Raw genomic sequence first — 18,069 nt, forward strand, 5'->3', positions numbered from 1 at the left:
TTCCTAAGGCACCTCAAAATACATATGTTGAGGGGTTCGAAAATTTCCTCAAAGGTTTCAAGAACATTCCTATTCAGATTAAAGAAAATTTCTTGTGTCGCTGAAAATAACTTTTTCAGAGGGTTAAATACTGAATTTTGAGATCCTTATCTATTCTTGAAAAAAAAAGAAAATAATGCAAAACAACTTTTTACAAAGAGTAAAAAAACACCTCCCAATGGGTCTCACATGTTTAAAGACGTGGTTTACAAAAACAGAAAAAATGTTCTTATTTTTAACTTTATTTAAAAAGTTAAAAAACAAAACTTCTGATACAAAAAAAACAAATGAAAATACCAAAGTAAGGATAATACAATAGTTACGTTGGTATTTTTCAACAAACAAATAAAAAAAATAAAAAAGCAAACAAATTAAATCTAAAAAATACAAAAGCAAACAAATTAATTTAAAAAATACAAAAAAAACATTAAAAAAATATATGCGATTCATATCTGACCAAGATTATCAAAAATATATACATTTTCCCTTAACACTTCTGTCGTTTTTTTCATCTAAATAACATGTTGTTAACATTTTCCTCTTTACTACCTTTCACCAGCAGAGGCGTATTCGGGGGGGGGGGGGCTATGGGGGCTTCCCTGGACCAGTAAAATCTTTGGATTTAAGGGGTTTTTAAGCTCCAACGGGTGCTGAGCTCCCCCCCACCACCACTGTAAAGAAAAAGTCTAAGCCCCCCCCTGGCCAAATTCCTGAATACGCCCCTGTTGACCACTGATTTTGTTAATAACATGCAGTGCTTGGTCAGATGGATCGGAAGTAAAAGGAGGAAATATGGAAGTGGAAAATGAGAATGGGGGGAGAAAGGAAGTGCTAAGTGACTCAATAAAATATAAATAATACAACTGTAAAAATAAAAAAAATGGAATTGGTAACAGAGAATCAGTGATTAGGATCCGCAGAATTTAGGCTTCCAGAGGCCGAATTTAATGAATCTGCTAAAAAACCGGTTTTAATTGAGCGCCGGCTTAGATCTTGCAACATCTAATTCGATTTTAAGTGGAATCAACCATATTTGATTTAAATTCGGCCTCAGGATTCGCATAAATATATGGATCCACGGATCCGAATCCATGGGGCAAAATATCAATCCAAAATGAAGAATTTTTTTTTTTAGCTTTCAAAACTCAATTCTGAACTGTTGAAAATAGAGAAACTAAGATGTCTTTATCTCTGAATGGTTTATCAAGTTTTTGCAAAAGAAAAAGAAAAATTTGAAAATTCTTCTACTTCATGGCGGATCCGCATCAAAATGAAATGGATCCTAAGCACTGCATGGAATGGCAAATAAAGAAATGCGATAAGAATTGGAGTAGTAACAGAATATCGTAGATTTAAGAATAAAAATTAGAGTAGTAACAGAATATCGTAGATTTAAGAAAAAAAATTAGAGTAGTAACAGAATATCGCAGATTTAAGAATAAAAATTAGAGTAGTAACAGAATATCGTAGATTTAAGAATAAAAATTAGAGTAGTAACAGAATATCGCAGATTTAAGAATAAAAATTAGAGTAGTAACAGAATATCGCAGATTTAAGAATAAAAATTAGAGTAGTAACAGAATATCGCAGTTTAAGTGTTGACTAAAAGAAGTTACAACGGAATGGGATAAATAAAGTAAAAGAAAGGAATGAATGAAATTTTTGTCAAATAGGAACACATATATAAAAAAATAAAAAAATAGATTTTGAAAGAACATGCAAAAAGCCATGCTTAGCAAATTAAAAGACCCCTCTTCTTATCTTTAACAAATTCCCCATTAATATTCCCGCTTTATTTCCGGTAGTTCAANAAACATATGTTGTTTTGTTAGCCCCTGCCTGGAGTGGCCTTGCGTCCAATTAGGCTCAATTTAAAGTCATGAATATATGAGTCAACTCCTAGTGTTGCAAAATCTAGGCCTGTATTGCACAAATTAGCACCGATAGCTTCTATATACTGTAATATTTTTTTGTACAGAACTCTGTACTGTACAGGGTGTCCCACATCAAATTACGATTTGGGGGACAAATCAGAAAATTTAAGAAGCATAAATAATGTTTGAAAATTTAATAAGGCTAGTAGAATTTTTTTTGGCAGAAAATGCTAGATTTTTCGAGTATTATGTGCGTATTTTAGCGTTAAAGATTGGAGATATTCTAATACGATATGGGACGCCCTTCAGTATAAACTAAACTTATCCAGGGGTGTACATTTTCTTTAATAAATATTTTTATTCCCCATAAGTTATCTATGTTTGATTTTTGAGGGGAAAATAAATAACATTTTTGTTATAAGGTATAAAAAGGATAAAAAAAATCCTTTCGATGTCTTATTATTTAAAATAATATGTTTATGTTTGTACTAAATTAAAACTACTCAGTACATAACTTATCAAATTGAAGTAAATAACTTGTTTTCTATATTAACACTGCGTTTATGTATTGAAAATAAAATGGTGTTTTCTACAGTGTTTATTGCAACATGGTTACCTTAGGCTAGGTACTCTCTATCTGTTATGGTTCCTTTATAAATGGAGATATTACCGTACAATACCCTGATCCAAGATCAATAAAATCCGGGCCAATAACAGTTCTATTGTATTTGAAGTGTGTAATTACCCCATCATTAATTAGGAATAAAAGTTCCAGATGTTAGATTGCAAAATCGGTGCAATGTATTTTTGTTAATAATTCTGTAAAATTTCCCCCTGTTTTAAACAGCTGCGGGGGGTTTCACCGCTGGCCCCACCCCCCGTAAAATTGCAGACATGCAAAGCAAACCAAAACCAATCAAAAAATATTTAAAGCTTTAACATGCAACAAATTAATCAATAACAATAAAGATGATAAATTTCCAGTGTTGGATTTAATATTTAAAAACAAACTTTATAATTTACGAAATAAGAAATAGATGATATAAAAAAGCAATAATTTAGTTCAGCTGAATTAGCACATTTTGTGCTGAAAGCTGTCTTCATTCAACATAATTGAAAAATTTTGATTAAGTTTAATCTTCACAAAAAAGTCAATCCGCCATTTTGAAATTTTAAAATGGCGGGAAATTTGCGAAATTTAAAAATAACGGGGAAAATTTTGAAATACGAGGGCATGCAGGCTGTCATCTTACCGGAGAAGCAGAGAAGTCCTTGGGAGCGGGCAACGACAGCTACAGCGATGACAACAATAATGACCAGAACAATGATGACGATGGCAATGATAGGTCCGGATCCTGCTTCTACAAAAAGAAAAATTCATTTATAAAGATTCTTACACAAAGAAATTAAATCATGCGGTTAAAAAAATCACGTCAGAACGGATCCAGAATTTAACAAAATATCTTTATAATTCTAGACCTGTTCTGGAGACTGGAGAAAAAAAACTTTACATAAAAACTTCAGAATTAATTTACTCTGGAAGGGTTGGTAGGATGAGAGAGGGAAGGCAACCTCCCCCACACAGCTTCCGAACCTCATTTTACCTATTTGCGGCAACGCGCGTCCCCATCGGGCTTCCGTACCTCCCGCAAACAGTCTTCCGGGAATGATCTTCCATTTATAATTGTCAATTTCTACTTAAAACGGGACTAATTCGATTATTTAAGCACGGTAGTCCATCTATAGTATCCTTAACATTAGCATAATATTTTTTTCTTTCTTTTTACAATCAAAGATCGTGGAGAGAATAGATTTTATTTATAGATTTTTTTTACAACAATTCTTGGAATGGCTGCCGCAATTTTATGAATAGTTATTACTAATAAGTAGACAAATAAAATATAGTCTTCATAATAAATAATAAATGTTGATTCTAAAAAACATTGCTCTTTGAAAGTTTTCTTTTTAGTTATTGAGATATTAAAAGAAACCAAAACTCTGTTATAACCTAATGATTTTTAAAACTAGATTTGAAATGCATATAAATCGAAAGATTATTACATTTTCTTTTACTAGAGCGTTGTTCAAATTGCCTTTTATTGTTGTTGAATGCATTATTTTGCAGGTAAAATAAATTAATATAAAAACTTCGTCTGCGAACAGGTAGAAGTTGCAAGGTTACCAATCAGAGCTGCGACAGAAAGAACACCTGACCACAGACGCAAATTTTTACAACTGGGAGGGGGGGGGAGGGTGTATGGGGTGAAGTGAAACGGGAAATGAAACAAAATCTACAAAGTTTTGGTTTTTCCAGTTCAAACTTTGATCGTGAAAAAGAAATAAAAAATATTTTGAAAATGTTATTAAATGGACTACAGTGCTTAAATAATCTATTTAGTCCAGTTTTAATTGACGATTATAACAGAAGATCATTCCCGGAAGACTGTTTGGGGGAAGTTCGGAAGTCCTTTCGGATAGCACTGCCGCAATTATGTAAAATGTGGTTCGAAAGCTGTGCGAAGGAGATTGCTTTCCCTCCCTCGTAGGGTAGGGTGCAAAACAAATGCTAACAACTCTAAAAAACGCATGCATTAATAATATGTGTGAAAAAGGTTGGTATGAGTATAAGAAAGCCACCATTTATTACCCAGCACCAACAGAAGAAGAAGAAGCCCGTTCGTTGTTTTAAACTTTCTCAAAGACAGTTTCCAAACCAAATTCTCTCCGACATTTCAAGTTTCATAGTGCATAAATCAAATCAGGGAAAAGGGCAAGTGTTAATGGCTGCGGCTCTAAAATACTTGCGTTGAACGCTGTGTCCAGAAATTATGTTCATTGTGAAGGGGTATTGAAAGGAAAATTTCTTTGAGAAAGTGACGAACACTGTCCTTACACTGCCCGTACACTTACCGGTCGATCGAGCATTTTGTTCCTGAGGTTGGTTCCCTAGACCACCGTCTGAAATCATACAGGACGTTTAAATAAACATCCGGTAGACACGGGCTAACCAACTTATGAATTATTTTAAAGTCGATTTTTGGGGGATTTTTAAACGCGTTTTCCCCACCCTCGATCAGCAAAGACCCACAATTTGGTCCAATATTATATTGTGAAAGTAACCCAAGTGTTAATTCAATACTACGATCTGAAAATCCAAATAATCTTTGATTCCCTGAATTTGGAATGTTTTATCTGTGTAAGGAATAATGAGTCCGTAGGAGTGCTTGCACAAAATGCACTTAAATAAGAAAAAAGTTAAGAACAGAAAATCTACCAAAAAAAGAGATTCTTTCATCAAAACCTAATGCTACATAAATAACATATTGGTTGAATGAAAGGTTTGATTATCTTGATGAACTTTTAAAAAACGCCGCCATGGAAAAATCTTACAACCCTTATAAAATTATGGTTGATATGATTGATTGCAATCTTCTATAAATGAAGATTTGGTTTTTTTGCAAAATTTTAGCCTAACATGGCGCATTGCCTAACATATAACTTTAAAATGGAAAAAATTTACAAGAAAACTAAGGTAAAATGGATGGCTTTTAAGTTGTGAACACAGGGTTTGGGATGGTTGTGTGTACAGTACATCCATGCAGTGTACATAAGAGCATGCAGTTACAGGGGTATATATAAAAATATAAAAATTTAAAAATTACTAGAACTAGGGAAGCTGGATTATTGCCTATATTTCAAAACTAGAGAATCTCCCTGTTCTGGTGATCGTAAAGTAGCGGGGTCATCTATGATTAATTTGGTAGAACATTCTACACCCAATACGGCCAAAAATTAAATTGACATTTTCTTATATTGCAAAAAAAATACAGCTGTTGGCGTTTATACCAATACAATGAAGACGACTTTTCTATTTAAATTGATGTCTAACAAGCTTTTTTTCAAATTACAACGAGAAGATGGTAATTGACAGCTTCTCTTTGTTTCCGAGATAATGTTTCTTAGTTGTATTGAAATATACGACTGTAGTATACTTATCCAAAAAATCTGCAACAAAAAGTCGGGAAAATCTCAAAATCTGCCACAAATGGAATCTTAGTCCATTAAATCTGCCACAAATTGAAGCCTTAAAAGCCACAAACTCAATAGATGACCCTACCCTACTGCAAGTTTGTTCCTCTTTATGGTTTCAATTTTTTAAAAAAAGGGGGAGGGGCAGGGAGATATATATACCCCTGTAAAATTGCAGATATTGGTTGCTCGTGCTACACAAACCATGCCCTGATCCACCTTGCGGGTACTCTTATATTCTCAACATTGCATTTGTGAATATACAATTCTTTCTTAGGATGGTGTCATGCAATTTGAATACGCTTCACATGTCAAAAAGTTACGGGGAGGGGGGGGGGGAAGATTTTAACCATTGTTTTGTTTCCCTTGATGCTTTTATTGCCTCTACAGGTGTACAGAGAAGAAAGGGTGAAAACTAACATTAAAAAATTAGGTTCGATTTTGTTCGAATTTCACAGGCAGCTAAATTCTAATAATGAACAAACATCAAGTCAGGGGTGTATATATTTCAAAATTAAGAAAACCTCCCCCCCCCACCCTGATACAAAAAAGGTGCTTCGAAAAAAAAATTTTTTATCAAAGTTTCAATAAAACTCTTTTTTTAAGGAGGATATACAATATACACCCCTGAAAAAAAAATGGTTCAAAGTTTCTACTTACCAACTGCTGGCTTCTCTCCTAGACCAAGTTTGAATCTAATTACGGATTCTCCATGGGCATTCGTTACATGAAGTTTGTTCAATGTTCCGGCGTCCTGGAAAATGTACAAGATGTTAGTAAAAAAAGTAAAGCCCTAGCAATCGCAAAGGTTTGATAAATTGATGATTTAGTATAAAAGACATGTTTGTCGCGAATGGGATAAACTATAAAATATATAGTTTGTCACGAATGGGATAAACTATATAATATGAATATGTGTAAGTATGTTTAACCCCGCAGGTAGCATAGGCTAAACTTTTTTAGTCAAAAATCGAAATTTTTGAAAAGAATTTTTTTTATTATCAAAAATCCACGGGCACCGCCGAGCACTGTACTGACCTCAGGTGCGACCTGGTTGATGGTAAGGATAGCAGTGTACAGGGTTGGATCCTCTTCATTAGACTGGATTGGACCTTCAGCAGGGATATCAGCCTCATACTTTCCTGATAGTAAAAATCTGGGTAAGTAAGTGAGACAATTTCTAGAACAAATCCGTACAATCTGTACATTTTTAGGGAAACTATCCGTACAATCCGCACAAAAAATCCGTACAATCCGTACATTTAAGAAAAATAAAACCTTTTTTGAAAAAGCACAAATCAAAATTGAATTTGTGTTCTTCAATTTTTCATTCATTGTCCTTTGTGTTCATGTGTGAGGGTTTAAATTTCTTCAACAGGAACTGTCATTACATTGCTTTTAAATCAGTCTTACCATTTTGAGATTCTGATCCTTGGGGCACCATAGTTCCATCATGCATCTCCCATTGAACCTAAACATTCGAATTTTTTTCTAAATCTTATCTATATCGTTGTGAATCGGGCTTTGGCATCTTCGCATGAAGGGTCACTTGAACTTTTTCTTTCCGTCCCGTTAATTAATAGATTAATTCATGTTTATTGAAAGAAAAGTATCACTTATTCACAAAAAGTGTAATTAATCATTCTTAAATTAAAGTGTTCCATATGTGAAATATGCCAACGATACTATAATTATGATTTACAACGGAATGGATAATGACTAATGAGGGGCAATTAGTGTATTTTTAATACTAGGGAGCAATCACATATTTTAAGAAAGAATAAAATAGAGAATAGATTAAAATTCGAGAGCAGCTTGGATCTCGTGAAGAAATGCATCAAGAGTTTATATTTAGTTTGTATATTTAATGTATACTACATGAGCCAGAAGTGTACATTTTTAAGATCCTTTTCGATAACAAAAATTTGATTCACCAAATGAAACTCTTTTAACGTTTGAACTTTATTTACTAAAAAAAATCGACAGTTTTTTTTTATTTCTAAAAAGGGTTAAAATTGTACTTACATCACTAGGAGGTGGGTTTAGCCTGAAACTGATTCTAATAGGGTACGAGGAGCCAACTTCCATTCCGTAGAAATCGTGAACCTCCTAAACAAAAAGGTAAAAATAATAAAATTTAATCGACGTAACATCAAAGTTACTCTCCATTTACAGATTTGCAAGTCCGATAGATAAGAGTGTCCAATTTAACCCTTTTGCTATAAAAAAAAAAGGATTTACAATTGACCATCTTCCGTCATTTTTCCTCAGACGAAGGGTTAAAGGGTAAAGTTGTGCATAGGACATGCAACTATTTAATTAGAGGGTAACTTGAAATTAGTTCTACAGTTTCTTTAATTTAGACATAGAAAGTCAAAACAATAAATACATGAATAGATGACTGGCTAAATAGAATAAATAACACATTGTAAGATTTAAATGATTGATTATATATATATATGTATGTATATTGTATAGAGGAGAATAGAAGAACAATGGAATAATCCAATGATAAGATTAACCCTAGCAGAATAATAGAATATATTAAACCCTCATCTATGAATATAATAAATCCACATAATAGATCAAGTAGAAAAATGACATTTTCAATTGAAAAATTTGTTTACTTCAGAAAACTAAACACATTTCTTATTGTCATCCCATAATGGATATCATCATATCTCATGGATATCATCCCATTCTCATGGATATCATTCCATTCTCTGGATATCATCGCATTTCCATTCTCATGGATATCATGCCATTTCGATTCTTATGGCTATCATCTAATTCTCATGGATATCATCCCCTTCTTATGGAAATCATCCCATTCTCATGGATATCACTCCATTCTCTGGATATCATTCCATTCTCATGGATATCATTTCATTCTCATGGATATTATACATTCTCATGGATATCATCCCATTCTCATGGATATTATCCCATTTTCATGGATATCATCCCATTCTCATGAATATCATCCTATTCTCAAGGATATCATCCTATTCTCATAGATATCATCCCAATCTCATGGATATCATCCTATTCTCATGGATATCATGCCATTCACATGGATATCATCCCATTCTCATGGATATCATCCCATTCTCATGGATATCATCCCATTCTCATGGATATCATCCCATTCTCATGGATATCATCCCATTTTCATGGAAATCATCCCATTCTCATGGATATCATCCCATTCGCATGGATATCATCCCATTCTCATTGATTTTATCCCATTCAAAAATGTGTGAGACAGGGTTGAGAATTAAAGTGCCATAAATCAAAATGTTAAGATTTTAAACCCAGATTTTGAAGCATTTTTTCTTTCTTTTTCTGAATAATGCCAGTAATAACAGAAATAAAAATGCGAAAAACTATTTCTTAATCTAAACGATAAAGGTAGTTGGCATAAAGAATAGGCAGTAAATGTATATTTTCCCGATTATAAATCTTCTTACCAAAAGGGCCTTAGGAGGGAACTCGACATTGAGCATGATCTTTGCTACGTTCTGTTCTTCTCCAAGCTCATCTGCGGTGTATGCCTAAAATAAATTCATTAAAAATAGGAAGGACCGGAAAATTGTATCAATGTAAAAAGGACACAAAAATGTTCATACTCTCTTTTTCTATTGCTTTTTCTTCAACATTTTGAATTATAAAAATGCTTAATTCTGGTTTTTGCTAGTACTACGGAGATACTTGGGCCTTGAAGCCCGAAAAAGAAAATTAACTACATTTAAGACATTTAATTGTGTCAAAGTTGACGTGAAATTCTTGGATCCAACTTCTAATCTTAAACCAAGCATATCCTTGAATCCAATTCTTAATCTCAGACTGTGCCAAGTCTACGGAGAATTAGGATCAAGCCTAGAGAAACTGCGTACTTTAATCCCCCCCCTTCTTTATCCTTTTATCATGACACTTTGTGCCAGATACAAGAATTAGGAAAACAGAAAAATGGAAAAGAAAAAATGTTAATTTTAAAGTTAGCGAATTTTAATGACAAATCAGAGAAGGTTTTTTAAACATCTGACCAAAAAAAATGTTGATGAACATTTTTGAACGGGTTTAAAAATAATTAGAAGCAAATTCAATTTCATGCAAAATTACAGGAGCGTCTTTGCGACCTCACACCTCATCTAGTTTTCATATTACAAGTGTAAGATATAAAAAGAATAAGTAATACTAATGTTAAAAATATGCTTGATTTCAATCTAAGGTGAGCCAAGTATTAGTTCAAATGAAAAAATGAAATTTCTCTTATATTTTTCTAAATGGTAGGCTAAGTCACCCCCCCCCCCCTTGACTAAAGGGGGTGGTCTGCCCCCCCCCCCCGACTAAAGGGGGTGGTCTGCCCCCACACTGCATGGCAGGTATGAAAGAGAAAATGTGGTCATTTAACCATGAAATTGACAATTAAACTCATCTTGTTGTCATTAACCTGCACATTACTGTATCATGTTGGTTTTAACTTTACGTAAACAAATAAGTAAATAACTATGTAAACAAATATATAAACAAATATGTAAACAAATACGTAAAATATGTTAACAAATATGTAAAAAAATATGTAAACAAATATGAAAACAAATATTTAAAAAAATATGTAAAAAATGTTAATAAATATGTAAACAAATATGTAAACAAATATGCATACAAATATGTAAACATATGAAAACAAAAATGTAAACACATATTTTATCGCATATTTTATCGCATATATGTAAACAAATATATAAACAAATGTGTAAACAAATGTGTAAACAAATGTGTACACAAATATGTAAACAAATATGTAAACAAGTATGTAAACAAATATGAAAACAAAAAATGAAAACACATATTTAATTCCATATAGGTAAACAATAATGTAAACAATTGTAAAAAAAAATATTTTTTATCACATATGTGTGTACAAATATGTAAAAATATGTAAACAAATATGTTAACAAATATGTAATTTAATGTTAATAAATATGATAACAAATATGTAAATAAATATGTAAACAAAGTAAACAAATATGGTAACAGTTGTGTAGACAAATATGTAAAAAAATATATTAACAAATATGTAAACAAATATCTAACTAAATATGTTAATGAATATGTTCACAAATATTTAAATAAATATGTAAACAAATATGTAAACAAATATGTAAACAAATATGTAAAAAATGTAAACAAATATTTTATCGCAGATATGTATACAAATATGTAAAAATAATATGTTAACAAATATGTAATTTAATGTTAATAAATATGTTTACAAATATGTAAATAAATATGTAAACAAAGTAAACAAATATGGTAACAGTTGTGTAGACAAATATGTAGACAAATATGTAAAAAAATATATTAACAAATATGTAAACAAATATGTAATTCAATATGTTAATGAATATGTTCACAATTATTTAAACAAATATTTAAATAAATATTTAAATAAATATGTAAACAAATATTTAAACAAATATTTAAATAAATATGTAAACAAATATTTAAACAAATGTACAGATTAAGTTAACAGATCGAACAACTTTTTGTTGCTTATTTGTTAGACAGTAAGTTGCTTGTTAGTAAAGAGAGAAAATAGTTTTTTTTTTAATTTGTGGGAAATCATAATGGTAATGGTGGAGGGATGATTTTTGAAGTCAAGTTTTTCATCAAATTTTAGAGTTATTTCCCAAATATTTATTTAATAATTTTCGCGAATTCAGGAAATAAAACCAAAATTAAACCCCTGGCCCGATGCTATAATCGTCGTTAATGTTTGTTTTTTAATTACGCGCTATTTCATCTAAATATAAATTTAGCTTGTCTGTCTGTTTGGGTGTTTGTATCCAATAAACGTCAAAACGGCTGAACCGATCGGGCCCAAATTTTTTGTGGGACATCACGTGACCACAGGGAAGGTTTATGAATGATAAAAATTTTAAAAAATGTGTTTTAAAGGTTTTTAATTTTGTAAAAAAAATTAAATTCTTGAAAATCCGCGAATTTTTTTTAAAATCCGCAAACAAATTTTCTTCTTTGTTTTAAAATGTAAACAAAAAGAACATGTTTACACATTTTAAATAGAAGAAAGCCTAGTAATTAAAACTATGCTATTTGTCGTAATTGAGCTCAGTACGGGTTTCATGCTAATATTTAGCAATAATTATAATTCTCGAGTTTTAGCCAGAACTGTGTAATTGCAGGTAGTGTGCATAGTGTACAGTGCTTTAATCCACGTTCTTTATAGAAATGTCAAGGCAAAATTCTTCCATTAATTTCTATTATATGTCAAAAAATCTAAACGTTAAAGGCGTTCCGTAAAATCTTAGTCAATAAAAAAATCTATCCATTAAACAAAAATTGCCAGAAAAATAAAGTTTTTGCTACCAACTCCTTGTTAAATAGTATTTGTAAAATACACTGTCCCTCAGGGATTAGTTTAAGCTAAATTGATGTTCATAAATTTCGAGCTTTGGCATGATTAAGATCTTATCTGCAGCTTTAAACAGTTTCTTTGGAATATATGGGTACAGGGGAATGTTCACTAATTACTATCATTTTCAGATTTTCTTAAAGGAACAAAAATTGTTGATGGACAAATCTATCAAATCCTTTCAAACAAACAACAAACATAATTTTCATTTTAAACCAAAGATAATACACCCGGAACATATTGACATTTGACGTCATAATGAGGCATTATATTAGATGGCTCATTGGGTTTTGACAATATGGAACACATTAACAGGAGGAAGGGAGTTCAGTTTTTAAAATTTTTTTCCTACTTTAATTTAAAACTCGGTGGGTTTTTCCATGATGCATTGACTTCACAAATGAGTAAAGACTTTTTACTAAAATACTTGGTATTTTCTTTCATAAATATTAAAAACAGAAAATATAAGAACTTAAAAATATATTTATAAAATGAACACAATGAAATAGAACTGAACAAAGGAAATAAAATAGTTAGAAAAGTTTCCCATCTCTATGCTCCAAGTTTGTAAAAGAAATGTTAAGAAATATTATAACAATATCATCAAGTGGTAATAAGATTTAGTTCTTCTTTTATCTCAATTCTTCTACCTTTTTCCTACTTTTACCTTACACTTGGGCAAAGTCGAACAAGGATATTATTGCTCTAAAAGTCGGCAAAAATTGAGCCAATTGTTTAAAGTTAGGATTAAAAATGTGTTTTTTTTTTTGTTTTTTTTAAATTTGCGTTTAAAATAGTTTAAATGTTGACGACGTTGATTACCTCGCTATTGACATGGCACTCGAGGTCCTTGGTGTTGTCCTCGGGTTTTCCAGTGAACAGAACCTCCTCGTACGCCATACCGTCCTCACTTAAAAAAATTATTCAAAATTATCCTCAAATGTCTGACAATTTGATGACTTTTTCTTCTCAAATCTAAAAATTTTGAACAAAGAATGCAATTATAAAATGACACCTGCATGAAGGATATCTTTGTTTCAAACCAATTTTTCAAAACGCATATTGTAATATTTTATGAGGATTTAATCGTTCAATATTTAAATGTTCAATGTTCTTCCTTATCAACTTCCGACAAGAACTCGCATTTTTGCAAATTGAGAATTTTCAGCAATTTAAATGCCGTTTATTTTATAATTATCAAGCAGTTTGAGGATTTTAAAATGGAGAATTTTAAGATGGAGGATTTCAAGATGGAGAATTTTAAGATGGAGAATTTCAAGATGGAGAATTTCAAGATGGAGGATTTCAAGATGGACGATTTAAAAATGGACAATTTCAAGATAAAGAATATAAAAATAAAGGATTTCAAGATAAAATATTACAAAATATGAATTCAAGATGGAGGATTTTAAGATGGAGGATTTCAAGATGGAGGAAATTAAAATGGCGGATTGCCGTATCTACCTGATGGCTGTATCCTGAACAGAAACTTGAGCAGGAGAACCGTTCAGCTTCCAGGAAAAGGTTGGCACGGGTTGACCGCCATCAGCGACACATCGAATCTTAATAAAAATAAATTAAAATTAAATGAGCCGAAAAACTGTCGAAAATATATTTGTTAAAATTCAAAACTGTTCACTTTCATGTTCTCTAAAGAAACCGCTTGATCAAACCGCCCCCACCCCCCCCAGCCATGCAACCACAAAATATTGGATAGAAGTAGAGAGTTGTAACCATGTATCTACTAAATCTTCAAAATCTGTGATGTATAACCAATATAAATCAGATTTTCTAAAGTTTTAGGAGTCGTAAATTTTTTTTTCATCATTTCGTAAACAAGAAAAAATCCGCAATTTGATTTCAAAAATGTGTGAACTATTCAAACCGGGTGTAATGAACTTCACGCATGAATGCTTCCGCGTTTTCTCCAAAATTATCGTTTGATTTTTATGAATCATCTGAGGGGGGGGGGCACAAGACATATAAGGATTTGATAATAAGTGTCCTCACTTAACTGTTCAATTATTTCATCATATTTGCTGGGTAATGGCAGTGCAAGAGAAACCGCAAATTCGATTGGACAACTTCTACTTTAATGACGAAATAAAAAAATCATTATTTGATAACAGTTCAGCGGGATTTTAGTAAAAACAATATTATTCTCCCCCCCCCACTCTCCCACATTTCATCCTATCGACCTAAAAAATTTACTTATTTCACTTTTTTTAATCATTTAAAACCAACCTTTTTAGGTGCTTCCTTCTCATAGACCAGAGTCAACGAGTCCTCGGCCTCCATTCCGTCGACCTCTAGGGTGACCCTAGACAACAAAATTAATTTTAAAAACAGAAATTCATAAATTTCTAGAAATCGACAAGACACTATGGTTTCTTGAAAGATGGAAAATGCTGATCAACGAAATCTAATCTTAATTCAGATTTGAAGAAGTCAAGGGGGGGGGGGGAAGTTTCAATAATACTCCATTTGGACCATTTTTAAATATTTAAGAATAAAATTAGGAAAAACATAAAATTTTGATTTTAATAAAAACTAAGAATATGTATTTATTTAGTGACAAGTAAAACAAAACGAGAAATCAAAACCTTCTAAAAAATAAAAAATAAATATTTGTAAATTTCAAACACCGCAGTTCCCCAAAGTAGTGAACAGGGGATCAGAATTTTTAAGGAAAAAATTTAGAGGAAAAAAATTATTAGCAAAGCATTAAGCGGTAAGCGATTATATCAATACAACGAGGTTGACTTTTTTATTTCAGTTTTGGTTGTTAACAAGCTTTTCTCGAATTACAAGCCTACAATTAATCAAAGAATCTTTTTTTGATCGACTTCTATGTTTATGTGTATCCATCCATGCTGTTCAACAGCTTGATAAAAATAAAATTTAAATCGAAAGTTGTCTTCTTTGTATTGCTATAATCGCCTACCACTGTAGCAATTAGTACAGATTGCTATACTCGATTCACAATACCTTTAAAAGCTTTGTCTGTCTGATCAAATCTGAATTAGATATCAAAGTTCATAATATTAAAAACTGATAAGTTTTAAAATAGTTTCTTAAAAATGACGTTAGAATTTCTACGACAGGAAAATTTTTAAGAATTATTAGGAATAAATAAACCTTTTTCAACTTAAAAAACCCGTCAATGTCTTCCAAATTATTGGACAGACAAAGGTTTTAAGGGTACCGTTGTGAATCTGATATTGCCATCTTTGCAATTAGGGTCACTTGAAATTTTGCTTACAGTCCCATTAAGTACAAAGTTCTAGAACTCTGAACTGCATTACCTGGAAGGTGCCTTTAGTACGGTCAGCTTAACAGTATCTACTCCACGCTTAGTTGTTCCATCCTCAGTCACAGCAGTCACCTCACACCTAGATAAATATATAGATAGATAGATATGGATATAGATAGATAGATAGATAGGGATATAGATAGATAGATAGATAGATATGGATATAGATAGATAGATATGGATATAGATAGATAGATAGATAGATATGGATATAGATAGATAGATAGAATATATATCTAAACCAAATCAGGCTTATAGGGAGGTCCTACTCTCTACGATTCATTTTGGAGATAAAATTATGAAATCAAGAGTGAAGCAAGGCCTTATAGCCTGTAAACCGTATGACTTTCCATTTCATACTGTTTCTATTTATGATTAATATGATTTTAGTATTTTGGATATAGATTTATAGATAAATAGATAGATAGATAAATACATATTGATAGAACAGCCAGACAGATGTATAGACAGACAGATGGTTGGATAGATAAGATGGTTTGGAGACTTAACTTTTTTATTGCAGTAATTTATGATAAATTATTCAGAAACTATATCCATAAAAAGTCAATTAACATTTTTAAGGACTTTATAAAACATCATTTAAATTTTCATATGTTGGCTGTGGTAAAAATAATTAAATAGATCTATATAAATACATATTGATTTCGGATTAGAAAATAGATGAACTTTTAAAATTTTTGTTATCATTGTTATGAGCAATAAGAGTAGAAGCAAAGGTTGTAATGTAAGGCTTAGTTTTCCTGAGCTGAAAACTTTAGAATGGGATATCCTTAGTCCCGATCGGTTAATTAATCTGAAGATTAATAACTAAAGAACATGCATTATTTAATCTTAAGATTAAGAAAAAGAGTGGATCAAGCATAAATCCCGATATCCACCATTCAAAAGATCCCAGTTCTGTGCTCTGAAGTTAAAAGAAACAATAAGATAAAATGTAAAAAGATTGCCATTAAGTTCCAATTTTCATTTCCTTCCACGGGTCCCAAAAAAGTTTGGACCCCCCCCCCCCCTGGTCTGGAATGAACTAAGATAATATCCCTGGAATTAGAACCCTTTTATCTGGCAACAGTGGTAAAATAAGTGTAAAATCCTCTAATACAATTAGATCTAGCAGAGCAGAAGAAATGAGGGAAAAGTTTAATCACAGATTGAGACATCTCATGCTTCAAATTAATAAATCCAAAACTCTTCGAGAAAAGAATGCACAATGCTCATGGTTGATTAGAGGATGAGTAAGAATAGAGGATGAGTAAGATGATTAGAGAATTAGTAAGATTAGAGGATGAGTAAGATGATAAGAGGATGAGTAAGATGTTTGGAGGAAGCATAAGATTTTAGGATGACTAAGATTATTAGAAGAAGAGTAAGATTTCAGGATGAGTAAGATGATTAGAGGATAAGTAAGATTAGAGGGTAAGTAAGATTATAGGATGAGTAAGGAATAAGAGGATGACTAAGAGGATGAGTAAGAGAATAATAGTTTGAGTAGTGGATAAGTAAGATGATTAGAGGATGAGTAAGATTATAGGATGAGTGAGAGGATAAGAGGATGACCTCGATGACGATTAGAGGATGAGGATTCAAGGTCTAACATTATAATATTGGATAAATCTCAAGGTCGAGGATAACAGGAGAACCAAGATACATCCAAGGAGGCCGGAAAGGGGAGGCCAGGGGGTAGCTGGACGCCCTGAAGGTGAGGTGGGGGGAGCTGGACGCCTTGAAGGAGAGGGGGAGGGGGGTATTCTGGGGAAAACTAAGGATTGTAAAACGATAAATAAGATGGATGGAAGGCTCCTTACTCAGAATTGTAAATGTTAATGGAATGAAAAAGAAAAATCCATAAATTGCAAATAACGCGTAACGAAGAACAAGGCAGAAAATGGAATAATTAAAGGAGAAAGATTTAAATTGAAATAAAAGGAACTGAAAACTACTCAAACTCATAATGTTCAAATATTTTTTCCGGTTGCCAAGATATTGGAAATATGAGACGACTAATTTTAAAAGTAAGAGAAGACATGAAATAAGAACTTCTAAATAAGAGGAACATACTTCCAAGCTCCGTTGTCGGACTCCCGAACATTTTCAATCTTTATACCGCAGTCGGAGGTCTCGTCCTCTCCCAAGAAACTAATTCGGTCTTCGTACTTGACTCCAAGGGACTGAAACATGAACAAAAATATTAAAATCTTTCAGTTTTTATCCCAAATAACTCTTTTTTGGAGAAAGTGTGGTGTTCTTTAGAGCAAAATTCTACTACAGCTGCTCAATTGATGGTAATGACATGTTTTAAAAATCAAGCTAATCAAGTGCAATGTTTATATTTTTAATCACTCCCCCCCCCCCCCCCC

The 18,069-nt window shown here is 32.0% G+C and overlaps 1 protein-coding gene across 4 annotated transcripts in view; it reads right to left on the minus strand.

Moving 5' to 3' along the window:
- LOC111711012 (fasciclin-3) overlaps window positions 1-18,069 on the minus strand; it is a 45,794-nt gene that overhangs the window by 20,708 nt on the left and 7,017 nt on the right. For 3 of the 4 annotated variants that reach the window (XM_023485231.1, XM_023485230.1, XM_023485233.1), the window contains exons 4-15: window positions 17,771-17,880; window positions 15,687-15,773; window positions 14,626-14,701; window positions 13,846-13,943; window positions 13,204-13,291; window positions 9,413-9,496; window positions 7,968-8,051; window positions 7,356-7,413; window positions 6,981-7,084; window positions 6,603-6,696; window positions 4,824-4,871; window positions 3,167-3,274 (exon numbers count right to left, since the gene is read on the minus strand). In XM_023485231.1, coding sequence (XP_023340999.1) covers window positions 3,167-3,274; window positions 4,824-4,871; window positions 6,603-6,696; window positions 6,981-7,084; window positions 7,356-7,413; window positions 7,968-8,051; window positions 9,413-9,496; window positions 13,204-13,291; window positions 13,846-13,943; window positions 14,626-14,701; window positions 15,687-15,773; window positions 17,771-17,880 — 1,039 coding nt within the window. The remainder of the gene's footprint in view (window positions 1-3,166; window positions 3,275-4,823; window positions 4,872-6,602; window positions 6,697-6,980; window positions 7,085-7,355; window positions 7,414-7,967; window positions 8,052-9,412; window positions 9,497-13,203; window positions 13,292-13,845; window positions 13,944-14,625; window positions 14,702-15,686; window positions 15,774-17,770; window positions 17,881-18,069) is intronic. The other variant, XM_023485232.1, reaches the window with a different exon arrangement.

Source organism: Eurytemora carolleeae, unplaced genomic scaffold, assembly GCF_000591075.1.
Source record: "Eurytemora carolleeae unplaced genomic scaffold, Eaff_2.0 scaffold945, whole genome shotgun sequence".
Lineage (NCBI taxonomy): Eukaryota > Metazoa > Arthropoda > Copepoda > Calanoida > Temoridae > Eurytemora > Eurytemora carolleeae.